The sequence below is a fragment of the Gopherus evgoodei genome, chromosome 1, assembly GCF_007399415.2.
Source record: "Gopherus evgoodei ecotype Sinaloan lineage chromosome 1, rGopEvg1_v1.p, whole genome shotgun sequence".
Classification (NCBI taxonomy): Eukaryota; Metazoa; Chordata; order Testudines; family Testudinidae; genus Gopherus; species Gopherus evgoodei.
Window position 1 is genome coordinate 210,814,441 of NC_044322.1, and position 15,714 is coordinate 210,830,154.

At 43.4% G+C, this 15,714-nt stretch overlaps 1 protein-coding gene across 6 annotated transcripts in view; it reads right to left on the minus strand.

Annotated features, from left to right (window-relative positions):
• GSK3B (glycogen synthase kinase 3 beta) overlaps positions 1 to 15,714 on the minus strand; it is a 254,631-nt gene that overhangs the window by 161,785 nt on the left and 77,132 nt on the right. For all 6 annotated transcript variants that reach the window (XM_030534161.1, XM_030534143.1, XM_030534132.1 and 3 more), the window contains one exon: positions 5,692 to 5,885. In XM_030534161.1, the coding sequence (XP_030390021.1) occupies positions 5,692 to 5,885 (194 nt within the window). The remainder of the gene's footprint in view (positions 1 to 5,691; positions 5,886 to 15,714) is intronic.

The following is a 15,714-nucleotide window of genomic DNA, read 5'->3' on the forward strand; positions in this document are numbered from 1 at the left end:
AAGTGGCGTTCCAATGTGGTCAGCACTTCTGTGAATGCCACAAGCAATGTCATAGCTACTACACATAGTGAGATCAATGTCACGCTCTTCTTACCTTTGTAGTTTAAGGAATAACTCCACTGACACTCGTGTTGTGTTGGTCACAGCAAGCAGCATACTGGTCAACAGTTTGGGATCCATTCCTGCAGACTGAAGAGGCATAGCGCACAGTACACAAACCATTGAAAGATGGCGCCAAACGTGAAGGGAAGCACAGGGATTTCTGGGATGTGAAGCAATTAATCACGGGTCACTGGGACAGGACCCAGGCTGCCCCGCGACCCCCTCCACCTTCCCACAAGTCTTAGCGGCAGAAGAGAAACACATACTCTGTAGGATAGCTGCCCAAAGTGCACCACTCCGAATACCACTACAAGTTCCGTAAGTGTGAACACGCTACCGTGCAGGCAGCTGACAAGGTGAACACACAATAGTCATTTCCCTTCAGTGCTCTGAGCAGCACTGTAACTTTGCCAGTGTAGACGTGCCTTAAGAACACAGGTATTTAAGCACAGAGTTCTAAGCTAACTGTTGTTGAGAAGCAAAACCTCAACGAACTACCACCATGGACTGATGTTTTAAGAAACACAAATTGGAATAAGAGACCCCTGACGGTCACATCTAGCTCTTTCCCTGTCAAGCCAGTAGCAAGAATGTTCCATTTTGTACATTTACTAGTCCACTGTCCAGTTTAAAACCTGCCAAAAGTGGAAGTACAAATGGATCTGTTAGAAAACTTCTATCTTCGTGTCAAGCTTCTAACCCGAGCACAGGCCATCATATCAAACTAATTTTTACAGGCAGTTATGGAGTTTGGAAACTGTTTACTGCTCTTTGGCAATAAAAGGAATGCACTCTTGAAAAGTTGTTCCAGCCACCATGGTCTTTTCTCCACACAGGCAACATCTGCTACCAATATGCTACCAAACTTTTGAGGGTTCATATATGTATTTGTTCTGCAACTTTTTGTTCCACTGCAGCCTCCAACTCAGCCAGGAGTGGCTAAAGCAATTGTCCGAGGCAAGACTGTCTAATCTGCCCTTCAGAAGAGTATTCTTTTTCCAAGAAAGCATTGATGAATGTCCAACAATCAGCTCTCCAAGATTCCACAGATCCCATCTCTCTCTCACACATACACAAAGCTATCAAATACAGCAGTTCTCAGCTCAGTAGGCACAGATTTGGAGACTAGCACATATTACCCAGAAAAAAGATGACAGATTCAATTTAGTAGGAGTGCCCTCAGTGTTACACTTGTTAAACTATGCCGGGGTGGCCAAACCGTGGCTCGAGAGATTTTACATAGAGTTCTTTTACAGTTTAAGTGCAGCCCACGGATTCCTCTCCCCCTGCCCCCAATCTCTGCCTACCAGACAGCAGGGGAGGGAGGGGCGCTCAGGACTTCTGCCCTGTAGTGAGGTGGTGGGGCTAGAGTAGGATGACCAGATGTCCCAATAAAATCGGGACTGTCCCGATATACAACCCTTTGTCTTGTGTCCTGATCAATGTACGATAAGGACGCCATTTGTCCTGATATTCAGTTAAGGAGGCAAGTGGGAAGGAGGCGCTGACCCTGTGGGTGCTCCGGAGCACCCACAGGGAAAAACTGCAGCCAAGCTCCCCCATCCTCGCCTCCTTCTCCCCCCTCCCCACAGCGCGCCAAATCCTGCCCCTCCCCCCTCAGCGCTTTCTGCCACCAAACTGCTTTCAAGGAGGGAGGGGGGAGGAGCGGGTATGTGACGTGCTCAGGGGAGGAAGTGGAGAAGAGGCAGGACAGGGGTGGAGACTTGGGGGAGGGGCAAGGACAGCACAGGGGAGGAAAGAGGCGGGGGGGGGTAGGCAAGCACTCACCCAGGAGAGGGGAGGGCAGTGCCATATGGGTGAGTGGCAGGCGGGGATGCGAGCGGTGGGTGGGGGACTGAGGAGGGACGCAGCAAGCCAGCGGATGAGGAAGAGGGGGGGCCCCCGAGTGGGGAAGGAGCGGGACCTGGGGCAGAGTGGGGGTGGAGCCAAGGAGGAGCAGGGGTGGACTGTGGGCAGGGCCAACATCCCAATATTTTAGTGTGGTGATCTAGTCACCCTAGGCTAAAGGCTTCTGCCAAAGACTATTGGTGCTTGCTGAGAGTGGAGCGATACAGTGTAAAGGTTCCCCCCACCCCAGCAGCTTGAGTCATGCCCCCCCCTTTTCTCTCAGCAGCCCCTCCTTGCCACTCCCAGGTGTTAGCTCAGTGGGGAGAGACAGCAGCAAACAGCTGGGAACTGCAGGGAGGGGCTGCTGCTTTAGCTCCGCTGGGAGAGGCAGCAGCAAAAGCAGCCGCTTTCCCTGTGGCTCCCAAGTGTTTGCTGCTGCCTTGCCCAGCTGGCGTGCCCCACAGGGCTGAAGCCCCAAGACCCCAGTCCACACAGGGCTGAAGCCAGAAGGTGCCTCCCACGGGACTGAAGTCCAAAACTCCAGCAAGCACGCCCAGATCTCCAACTTCTGAAGGTTGTTGTATGAGAAAGATGGAAGCAATGAAGGATTTATCAAATTACAGGTATCTACTAAGATATTTTAAAAAGTTGAACCTGACAGGCTAGGCCTGCTACCCACAGCAGGCAAACAGCCGAAGACTGTGTCTACAACAGACATTTTAGAAAAATCTTCCACATGTTGCATTATCAACAGTGCACCTCCACCCCTGGGAGCACCAATACAGACACAGCACTTACTTTTAATCATTGTCTTCTCTAGTTCTGCTCAGAGCAGATCTAGATCATACTGTGATAACTCCCATAGCCACCTGAGTCCTGTCTACACTAGTACTTCCTGAGCTACCACCACCAGCAGAGCCATACCAGTAACAGTGAAATGGTGACAAGATTTCCAAGGAAATCTAGCATACACAAGGCTAAGGACTTGAGCTTGAGCCCTTCTTCCTAAGTCAGCAATGCTGGGGATGCAACAGCTCAATCAGCAGAAGGAAGGAGAGCCCCTAGCGCTCCTTTTATGCCTTCCAGCTGATTCAGAAGCAAGGCTGACAGGTTTTAAAGGACACTGAACCTAACCACAGCCCTTAACCACATTCTTTGGTCAGAAGGATGATCAAGTTCAATTCTGGAATCAGATATGGAACTTACAGACCGTGATATACATGTGCATGTGTACACACACACTTCCTCCAAAATAAAAGCTATAGCACCTCAAGAGCAGCAGTGCAGCTTGATGCCCTGGCTTCTTGGGTGGCCAGTGTGATTTTGCCTTCAGTTTCATATACTGAACTGGTGTGCATATCCAATAGGTCTCGCAAAATTGCACACCTTATTCAGCTGACAGTGTGCTTGGTGTTGTACAAGAAAAAGGAAAGACTTGGGTCCCATCCTAGGAAACCTACAATCTATATGATTGCTGCTCATTCTTAAAATCTCTTTGTATAAACCTACTATTACTTCTACCTAGCCAGGAAATATTAGGTCTTTGCAAACTGGACATATGTACTGCTGATACACATCTTACCTAACCAATTAGCTAGGAGCCAGTAAAGAGGAGGATGATAATACTGTGCTCACTTCAAGTGAGCGATCCTACTGAAATCAGGAGTCTTTCCTGAATGAATAGAGAAAACACATGTAATACAGATGTTAATTTCAGAGCTGCAATTTATTTTCTCTTAATTGCTTAAAGGAAGTTGAAAAGTTAGATGCTATAACTTAGGAACATTACTGCACTGCATCACTGTTATTGAAGAAGGAACAACTGCCTATGTTTAAGTGCATCACACAACCACCCATGCTGATTTATAAAGAAAAGATGAGATGACTTAACTATTACCACTGCTAATGTCTTAACAGTTTGACCCACAGAAACTAGCATTCTGGCCCAAATTCTGACTTTTAAGCCCAGTGAAATTCCAGTAAAGTCCACGAGAATGCACAAGCTGTAAGGCAGCAAAGAATTTGGTCCGATGTACTACCTTGCATTTTACAGTTATAACATTAGCAGTGGTAATAGTTAACTGGCCTCCCTTGAAAACGCACAAAAAGAGGATTGTAATACCTCTCTCTCAAAACAGACTAGCTCCACCATTTACCTAATCCTCATCCATAGAATTCTCTCTTCATTGCCCTCACAATACGCTGCATGCCTTCCCAGGCCAGCCATTACCAGATGTGTAAAAGGCTCAGGAATGGCACTCTGGTTGACAGAAGAACAATGCAAGTAGTTACATTTCTCGTTTCTCACTCAGAAGAGTTAAAACAAAATGCTTTAAATGAGTGCAAGATTCCTTACACAGATATATCCTTCTGTCCCCCTTTTCTGTGTGCTTGCCTGTCTCTGCCTACTCAGTGCCATTCAGGTTTGCTGATGCCATTACTGGTAACAACCGTGGTGCAAAGCCTGAGAAAGAGCATGTACGTGAGCTCTGGCAAAGCAGTGCATGAGAGTGATGTCATCATGCTATGACAGGAAACCAGATGTACAACCACCAACAATGAAAATGACTATACGCAAAGTGCTGCCAAATGCACAAACTAAGCAAATTGGAAGAAAACAAGACAGACAGACTGGGTTGGGGGAATCATTCTGAGGTGTTACTACTTGTTACAAATAGGTGTCCAACTTTAAGACGAAGATTTGATTTTCAAATTGACCATTTCTCTTTAACTTGCACCTTTTGCTTACATTTGTCTTGGAAATCTTTGTATCTGGACCATGCCAATCCTATCCCTATATACCATCTCTAGATGCTCCTAATGTCCAGCAACACTGGCATCAAGATGCTGTACCTGAGCTCTGAGAGCCACGAGCTGCTTGCATTAGGTGCAGACATACACCACTTGACCACAAAGCAAGCACTCTCTGCAATATAAGACCACCTGAAAAGAGCTCTGCAGCTTGAAAGCTTGTCTCTTTCACCAACAGAAATTGGTTAAATAAAAGATATTACCTCATCCACCTTATCCCTCTGATATCGTGGGACCTACACAGCTGCAATACTTGGAACAATACACTGAGTGGCACCTATCCTGATTAATCCACTGCTTGCCTTCTCCCTCCACAGTTAACGTGCATTTAAATTGAGTAGAGATAGATTCACTTTGCATGTTTTCTTATTATTAATACAGAGGTTTAGATAGACTAAGTGATTAAATTTAGAGGTCTAATTTCCCTTAGTGCCTAACTCCCACTGACTCTCAACTCCCCTGTGCTCATTCTGTCTACTGCCTTCTCACTTGGTGTGGGGCCTTTCTCAATGCTTGAGAAGGGCCCTCCACATAGCTATATCTACAAAGCTAGGCTATCTAGAACAAAGCTCAACATCCCCATCCTCTCCCACTTACTTATTTACTAATGATCAGGACAGTTTCCTCATGTCAAAAAATACTTTTAACGAAGAACTTTTCCCTATTTCCCTAGGTTAATTGTTTGCTACTGGAACCCAATCTGGGACCACAAATACTTTGATACAAGAAATGTCACTAACACCTTCAAATTAGGATTTCAAACTTCTTCCTATGCACAAAGCAAAATAAATTATAATGACAGTGATTCATGTTACAATATTATGTCTACGTACACCAATGAAAAGGAAGCCACCAAAGAACCTGTAATCGGAAAGAGCAGAAATACAGGAATGTTTTTAAAGAACAATCTAGGTTTCATATAAATCTCACCTTAAATCTTTTGTCCTGAAGAACTTTCTTAATGGCCACAAGCTCTCCCGAATCGCAGAGTTTGGCTTGATACACAACACCAAAAGACCCATTTCCAATCACCTTGGTGTCTGTATAGCTAACTTCTTGTGGTCGATCTGGACCCTGTCCAGGAGTTGCCACCACCGTAGTCACTTTGCTGCCATCTTTATCTCCTGGAAAAGCAGAGAACATTGAGTTAAGATACAGGCATGAGTGAGACTATCAGACAGACTATCACTGAAGACAGAGTAACTTTACTCAGTTTTGAACGATCTTAACATGAAGGGAAGAGAAAGGAAACCATGCAAAGAAAAATGTAATATACTGTTTGGCACATATTTAGTGAGATAGAAATTGGTACTCTGGTACAGTTAACTTTTCCATGCAATACAGTTTGTTATTTATACTGCTGAAACAAACAACAATCCACTTCCCAATATTTTACTGTAACTACCGCAACCAAATGGCCAATTTAACCAGTAGAGCAAGAACTCTTTCCTTCAAACATATATATCTAGCTACAAACAACAACTTTGGAAGTGCTTGTCAACAATTCCACAGTTAAGGCTGCGATCGGCAATCCATTAAGAGCCTAAAACCTTGTCTACACTGGGGAGTTCAGCCCTCAGCATCCAGACACCAGTTTAGCTGCACCAGTACAAACCCACTACCATAGACAGACGGCACCATTGCTGCTTAACTCAATTTAAAACCAGATTAAGCTATATCTATAAAAACTAAAGTTTATCACAACTTGACCTACCTAAACTAGGCATTTGCACTGCTTCACTTACACTGGTGGCTAGCTACTAACGAGCATAACCAAGATAAAATTCCCAATGCAAACAAAGCCTTATTTGACAAAATGATCCCTCTCACCCCCAAACTTTTAATAGAAACAAGCTAGTCCTATACATTTTGTAGTCACTTTAGCTTAAGAAAAATAATTTTTATGAAGTTTCAGAAGTTCAGGATAAATGTTTAAAGTGATTCGTTTTTCAAATCCGCAAGATGTGTTATGATTCTTTGATTCCCTTCCCTCAGAAACTGTACCATTTCTAAAATCCACAAATGTACATACTCATGCATAACATATGTATTAGAAACATGTTTTTTTAAACAGTAAAGTTATTCATAGTGTTCATAGTTATTGGATTACTGTCAGCAAAGCTGTGTGTAAAAGTTAACACATTGTTTTACACTCTTAAAACATTCAGCTCTAAAATCAAATGCATAAACACATAACTGTCTCAGTTATGAGTCAGTTTGTTTAAAGTCCCAGAAGACACTGAAGTGGTGAATAAGCCTCTATCCCTACCTTTAGCTCCCTGTGTTCTGGAAAGCTGCTAATTCTCCAGGGTCCCTGAGCTACCCAGTTATCCTCTTCAGTTCTTGCTACCTTACAAAAGCTCCTAACTCTGCAGGATACCCAAACTCTCCTTCTTTATAAGGTAGTGAGGTAAGATGGAGGGACAATCTAGTAGTTCAAGGACTCAAGCAGTAAACATGACTCTTAAAATGTGAGTTTGTTACTTCCACAGGTGAATGGATTTTTCAATCTCTTCCAGGAAAGTACCACCAATTTCTGCAGAATCTAGCTTTCCTTTTTCACTGTTACTACTGAGAATCCTGTGACCAGCAGCAGCCCACATACAGAATCAGGTCAACATCACTGTCTTGGAAATGAATATTATTTCTCCCTGTCAGCAGTCAAAAGGTGCAGGAACAAACATGAGGTTTCAAAATGATCAGCTCACCTACTAGCCAAAGGCTAGACGAGATGGAACCTCTAAGCAAAGTCTTCAGACAGCACCTGTATTCCCTCTAAGCTGCATCGTTGCACAGCTGCTCAGCAGTTAATCAAGTGGCACGTACTTCATTAGCAGAGCCACGCACATCTGGCAATGTGTGTTCAGGTGCCCCTCCTGCCGCTGCTTTGCAGCCACCTTGCTCCTGCCCTCTGCCTTGGAGCCCTGGCCAACAGCTTCCAGACACTCCTGGTTGCTGTGCAGAGTTGGGGGGCGTGGGCAGATGGGGGGGGGGGAACTACTGATGTCAGGGTGTCTTCCTCCCTGCCCACATTCCCCATCTCTGCAGAGCCGAGAAAGGGGGACAGGGCTCAGAAGCAGGAGAGCAGGTGTGGTCTAAACAAGCCTTCCGGCGGTGAGTGAGTGCCTTAATGAGACAGCACATGAGAAAGTGCATGCACACTTACTTTCACACTCGTCTCCCAACACACTTGTGTTGTTGCTGTTGTTACTTCTTGGTACTTCCTGCAAAGCACATACAGTCTCTCTAATTTTATTGTTTCAAAGTGTGTTTTTTAGTTTTTTGACTGGTCTGTGCATTTCATAATTTTTATTTCTCTTATGCTTAAAATTTAATTATTTGAGTAGTGACTTCTAAAATGCCTAACCTGTCCTGGCTGGAATAATAATCCCTATGGTAACTTTTTAAAAAGACTTGTGGTTTCTGGCACACATCCAACAAAAATATATCTGTGGCCATGGGGCACCAGGAACTGAAGCTAGTATAGCACAATATGTTTTAAATATAGATGTTTACATGCGAGATTGAATCCTATACTGGCCAAAGTTTTTGGCAGGGAATCAGGGTCACTGCCTACTCAGCCATGAGGGTCCTGAGCCCCAAAGAGATCCTGGCTTTCCAGGGACAGCTCATCACTGTTCATAGTCTGAGGACTCTTGGTGCTCATCCTTAAGGTATCAAGGAAGGCAGCAGAGTGGGCAGCAGAGTACATAACCTGGTAGGGTTCAGTAGTGGTGCAACTGATCAAAATCCTGTGTAGTTCCTCAAAAATACAGATCACATTTCCACTGCTGTACCTTTTCCTAGCAACCTTGGTTTTAATGTATAGTACATTCTCCTCAGCTATTTGCTTTATTATCCTGAACTAGTTGGTGTCCCAGTTGAGAGCCCTCATGGACCTCTCCTTAGCAGTGTCCACAAAAAGAGCTTTATTCCATTAGCTGGCTGCAAGAGCTTCCTGCACTGATGCTTCTCTCCCAGTGGTAATGAGATCCAGGATTCCAGTGTGGCTCCAGGAGGCTGCTGGAGGCATGTTGTAAGGCTTCTGGAGGAGTACTATTGCAGCAACCCTGATATACTCAAATTCAGGAGCAAATAGGCCATTTTGGCACCATGCCAGTTTTTAAATTGGGGAGGAGGCATCCAGTCAGTGTGACATCAGAACAGTGGAGGGTACACAGGTAAACAGACATGTCAGTAAAGGATGCCTGCATAGCTGTGTTGGATAGCAATTGGAGGACTGCTAAAGTAGAGCACAGCAGTAGTGTACAAATACAAACAATACACCAAACTAACTCAATTTTTATCAAAATGTAGTTTACTTTGAAAGAGGACTCCAGAATTCATAATAAATGCAGAGTCAGTGAGCTATAACTAACTGTATCATAGTGCACTTAATCTGGTTTAAAAAACCCCATGTCCCCAAGCCCTAGGAGATATCCCATAATCTATTACATGACAAGGAAAAAGAAAAAAAGTGGAATGAAGCCAGGAAGGGAAAAAATATAATAAAAGTGAGAATTAAGTCACTTTTCAAAAAATGAATGAACAAAACGCTGATTGACAATATGCCATCAAATACAGGACAATCACCACACAGTTTTTCTTTTAAAGCGGCCGGGGGGACAAGTACTTTTCATCCTGGCTAGTAGGCTGAAGTCCTCAGGTTATCTGGTAAATTTTTCAAACTTTGCTATTAAAATTTTGGAGTAGAAGGGAACTGTTTTATAGACAAGCCAGTTAAACTCTGAAGCACTTAAATTTTAGACAGGCTGAAAGCAAAGTGAGCAGAATTTAAAGAAAGTTGTCAGGAGACCTGTCCAAATGCCTCTTCTCAGAGCTGCAGCTCGCTCTGCCAGCAGAAACTCTCCTGGGGCACTCCTTCACCAGGTACCTGGGCAACAAAAGCTGGATTTAAAAAGAGCATTACCCACGGGTCCTTGGCTACCTCTCTCCCCCGCCCCCGAGCTGACAGGGTCAGGTACTAGAACCTATTCAGATCCTTGAAATTCTCCTTGGACTGCAAGAAAACTGACTCATAATTGTACCCACTGAGGGCTTAAAAATGTAAGCACTAAAGTAGTTAGCTCAATTAAGAGCTGTTGTGCCTCTACCAGCTTATACTTTAAGGAGATCCAAGGCAACCTAGACTCCTTTTTCCTTGTATTTCTTTTTATAAAAACCAAGGAATTTCCTCCACAAAAACGTAGTAAATCCCCAGTTAAAGTAGTTCCACTGGTTAATCTACAAATGCATAGTAAGAACTTCACAGTCACAAGCACTAAGGATTAGTAAGTATGGACGTGACCAGTACAAGTAATTATAAACATTCCACTACCCTTCCAGTTCATCAGTGTTGCCTACATTTAAAAATTCACTTTACACATTTCACAACCTTGACTCTGACCATAATACATATTTACAAACTCAGTATATACACATTATTTATTTATAATGAGATAGCACCAGGAGTCCACAATGCATTAGCCACTGTACTCATCATATACTTTCCACAGCTAAATATTTAGTTGAACAGTACATGAAGGACCATACAATATTTGTACGTGTGTCCTCGTCTTAGTTAGGGCCTGAGCAGCAAGATTTGACTGTTTGCACTTGACAGCTAATCAGCCTTTAAACGGAATTTACCTTGAGAGGAGAAAAAAAAAAAAAAAGAGATATACCTATCTGCTACAACTGGAAGGGACCCTGAAGGGTCATCAAGTCCAGCCCCCTGCCTTCACTAGCAGGACCAAGTACTGATTTTGCCCCAGATCCCTAAGTGGCCCCCTCAAGGACTGAACTCTCAACCCTGGGTTTAGCAGGCCAATGCTCAAACCACTGAGCTATCCTTCTCCCCTGGCAATGGTTTTAAACATCTGGCAAATACCGGTTTTAAACCCAGCATAGATGGGAAGCTACTAAGTAGAGAATGGCTTTTACAAGTACTAATTCTTCTCAGAAGGCTTCACCACTACGTGCGAGTTGTGACTTGTAGTAATAAAAACAGCAAGCATTATACCAAACTTGGACTTAATGAGAAACTAAGTACTTTATTCTGTACTTCTCTTAGGCACCTATGTCAGCAAAGCTTTTGCCAGTCAGGAGTGTGAAAAAAACACAACTCTAATAAATTTTGCCAGCATAAGCGCTCGAATGCACAGCGCTATGCTGGCAAGAGAGATTCTCCCGCCAATATAGCTATCGCCACTTTTTGAGCTGGTTTTATGATGTCAGCAGTAGAGCTCTCTCCCGTCAGCATAACATGGCTACATGAGTACTCTTACAGCAGCACAGCTGGGTTGCTGTAAGCTCGTAAGTGTAGACGTGGCCTCAGCGTTATACTCATTGGTCCTTGGAAAGCATTTGTCCTAGAAGCACACAATACATCTTGAGGCCTCTGAATGCAAAATGCCTATAAGAGAACTAAAATACTTAAATTATTTCTTCTGAAAATCTAAAGAAAGGACCAAACCTCCAAATACCAAGCAATCTTCAAAGCATCTCGCACTCCCAGGGAAAGAGTCCACAACAATGTGAAAGAGGCTGGTTTCTAGTAGACTGAAGTGCTAATGGCAAAACGGCCCATCTTTATTGTAGCTATGTGAGACTGCACAACTCCCTCCATCATAAAATCGAACTACAGCTAAGCAAATAGCCTTTTTAATATGCAGAACATGTGCATGGATGGGGAACTGGTACCACTCTATGTTTATACTACTTTGCACTTCTGCTGCACTTTTCACCTTAAGCCCTCAAGGACTTTTCAGTGATGTTGTAAGGTTTAGTACCTGTGAAGTATATCACAAAGTCTACTGATGCAAAGGTTATTCCAAAAGTCAAATGCAGAACTGGAAATAGAATCTAGAAGTCCTAACTGCCAACTGCTCTGATCTTTACTCCTTGCTCCCTACGTTTCAGTCACTAACACTAATGTACCCTGTTTTCAAGGTACTAACTGCAGGTATCTTCTTCAGGTATCTCCTCTAGGGAAAAGAGAACACACTATACTAACAAACTATAGCTCTATTAAATGCTATTTTAATCCATAAATCCATTTTGCAATGTGTCCTGATGACAACTTGAGACTTATTTTACTATTTAATCTCTACCAAAGTTCTCTACCAAGACCCTTTCAAGCTGAATATTAACCCAACTTCACACATACATAAAAGCTAATGTATCTGAGTGCCTGCTCTGTTACACAACTCACGTAAATTGAGATAGCCAAATATCGACAGTTACTCCCAGTGAAACATTTCTGAGTTTTAGGAACAAAAGATAAGCTTCTAGGAACCTTATTGTAACAGTCTTGATCACAGAAACCCCCTTGGGAACTGCCAAACAATGTGCCAAAACTACTTCTACCCCTGCTTTCCCTGCCAGCTTGGGACCCCAGAATTCTGTCTTGTTGAGCCAGACAAGCCTGTTTGCTCCAACACAGACCCAGGGTCTGAATTACTTGCCCCAAAATTGCAGACTTAACTGAAAGCAGCTAACAGAAGTGTTCGTGTCTTTAACACTCAGATTCCCAACTCCCAATGGGTTCTAAACCCAAATAAATCCGTTTTACCCTTTATAAAGCTTTGTCCGTCCCCCTAGATATTAATACATACTCTGGGTTAATTAATAAAAAGTGGTTTTATTAAATACAGAAAGTAGGATTTAAGTGGTTCCAAGTAGTAACAGTCAGAACAAAGTGAATTAACCAGTAGAATAAAATAAAACATGCAAATCTAAACCTAATACAGTAATACAACTGAATACAAGTAAAATCTCACCCTTAGAGATGTTTCAATAAGTTTATTTTCTTAGACTGGACACCTTCCTAGCCTGGACACAATTTTTTCCCCTGGTACAGCTCTTGTTCCAGCTCAGGTGGTAGCTAGGGGATTCCTCATGATGGCCCTCCCTTTGTTCTGTTCCACTCATTCATATATCTTTTGCATAAGGCGGGAATCCTTTGTCCCTCTGGGTCCCGCCCCCCCCCCCCCAACCGACCTCAATGGAAAAGCACTAGGTTAAAAATGGATTCCAGTTCAGGTGACATGACATGTAAAACTTCATTACCCACTTGCCAGCACACACGTATACAGGAAGACTTACAGGTAAAACAGAGCCATCTACAGACCATTGTCCTGGTTAATAGGAGTCATCAAGATTCCAAACCACCATTAATGGCCCACACTTTGCATAATTACAGTAGGCCCTCAGAGTTATATTTCATATTTCTACTTTCAGATACAAGAATGATACATTTATACAAACAGGATGATCACACTCAGTAGATTATAAGCTTTGTAATGATATCTTACAAGAGACCTTTTGCATGAAGCATATTCCAGTTACATTAGCATACTTTCGTAAAATAATATAGAGTGCAACGTCACACGTATATTTTTTGCAAATGTTTCTCCAGATGAGAAACTATGAAAGATTTATTTGGTTGTTTTTCAGACTGCTCTCCCATAAACTCTACTGAATGACTGGAAGAAATCCAGAACTATTTGCCCTATGTTCCTTCGGCTGTTCAGATCCTGACCAACCAATTTCACTACTCTTCATGTATTCATAGTACAATGGTTTCCAAACTTGTTCCGCTGCTTGTGCAGGGAAAGCCCCTGGCGGGCCGGGCCAGTTTGTTTACCCGTTGCATCTGCAGGTTCGGCCAATTGCGACTCTCAGTGGCTGCGGTTCGCTGCTCCAGGCCAATGGGAGCTGCTGGAAGCTCTTCATCACTGTCAACTGTGTGTAAACATGCCGCCTCTTTTCTCTTCTTTCTACACTAGAAGGCAAAAGTGAGAAACCAGCAGGTTCTCGCCACCTGTTTTCTTCCTATTTTGTGTCCTCTGAACTCTATGCGCTACTTTGAAGCATGACAAGCAGAGGAGTTTGTGAACAGAAGCTTGAGGGCCTCACTTACTTCCTCTTTCATTCCACCCATATTTCAATTCCCTTACATAGAGACATACTGGCTCCTTCCTCCCTGTTCTCAGAGAGGCTATTTAACTGTTCTAAAACAAAACCTCAATCAACCCCACTTTGCACCATCTCTATACTCCTTGAGAGGTCCATCCAAATGCCTGGCACCTTCCCTCTCTTTAATCCAATTCCCCCTTTAATCCCCTCCAATCTGGCTTTCATCCTCCCCATTAAAAAATGTCCTCACTACAATCACTAATTCCCATTTCTTTTTTAAGTCTAAGAGGTCTTTTCTCTATAGTCATGCACCTCAATCTGCTGGATGCCTGACAGTCAACAAGCCACTTCTCCTGAAGACCTTGGGCTTGTGACTCCATCTTTCCCTTTGATATTCTCCTGTAATTGCTCCATCAACTTCTTTTTCTCCTCTACAACTGCTCTGTGTTCCCAAATCATTCATATGGTGGTTTGAAGTGAAGAGACAAATTGGCATGCACCCTGTTAGTTCTTGTCTGGATTAGAAATCCCATGCCTGGATAGGCCCCTTTCCAATGCTCTTGAATCCTGCGCAAGTCTCTCCCAATGAGCAACAGGGGTGGGAAAACAACCAACCTTTTCATGTCACAAGCACTTGTATACAATTCAGCTCAATTGCTTACACTTGCAGCTGTTTTGAATTTTGATTCATTTGATCAAGCATTAGTCAATGTTTCAGAAGAGGAATATACAGATGTAACATTTAACTCAAATACTTTGAGGTATATTTTTGTTTGGAGGGACAGCTTCTCAAGGCACATTGGGTGAGATTTTCAAAAGCACCTGAGTGATTGCCACTGATTTTCAAGAGGACTTTTGTTCTTATGTCACCTACACAATCTGGAAGACTGCTCTTGCTCTGTCTATCCATCCCCCAGAGCAAGAGTGGAGGTGAGGAGGCAGACCTCCCTGGTGATCTGCTACATTTCAACAAAAAAAATTGTTGAATCTAATAGATTTGACAGAACAATTTGCTCGGCCAAATTGGCATTTTCCAGTGAAACAGTTTCGGAGGAAAATTTCTGAGCAGCTCTAGTACTTATGCACTTTTCTTGAATGTAGTGGCAAATATAGGGGAGGGATGCACTAGGGCTCAAAGTTACTGTCAAGAATTGCTGATATAGAAAACGTATCAGAAAAAACCTTCCTCCCAAAATGTAGGCAGAAAAGGCAATACTCCTTCCTCCAGCACTAAAATCCTAATAATGTCTCCTAGATGCCAAAAGTCAAACACAGAATTCCAATGCCTTCATAGGCTGCCAAAGCTGCATCTAAGCCAGGGGTGGGCAAACTTTTTGGCCTGAAGGCCACATCAGGGTTCTGAAAGTGTATGGAGGGCCAGGTGTAGTGTATTAAATTGCTTCCTGTAGAATGTGCTACTTACAGTGTATTACTTAGGTCTGCCTGTCCTGGTGCTCTGTAAGTAGCAAATTCCTAGGGGGAGCAATTTAATACACTACACCCGGTGGCTCTCGCAGTCGTGCTCCTGGCAGGAGCTCACAGCCCCACCACCCAGAGCGCTGACAGCACAGCAAGCTGAGGCTGCAGGGGAGGGGCCGGGGACTAGCTTCCCCAGCTGGGAGCTCGAGGGCCAGGCAGGACAGTCCCATGGGCCGGATGTGGCCCACAGGCCATAGTTTGCCCAATCCTGATCTAAGCCCTCAACATCTCTAGCAACTTGACAACTTCTAAAGCATAGTGTTGTGCATTTTCAATACATAAATCTATAATACATAGAAAACTGAAAACCTAGGGGCTGCCTAAAATAAATTTAATGTAAAAATAAACACCACAATTATATTCTTAAAATCAGCTATAGTATCACAGTGAATAAGGGGAAATGGATCAAGGAGTTAGAAACTCATTATGACTTCAATAAGAAAGCAGCTCAACAGATTTTTTATGGTGTTTGTCCTTTCTCAATCACTACATGCCACAGGAAGTAACAGTAAGTACATGGGTTGCCACCTAATAATGAGCGAAACTGCGGGTAAG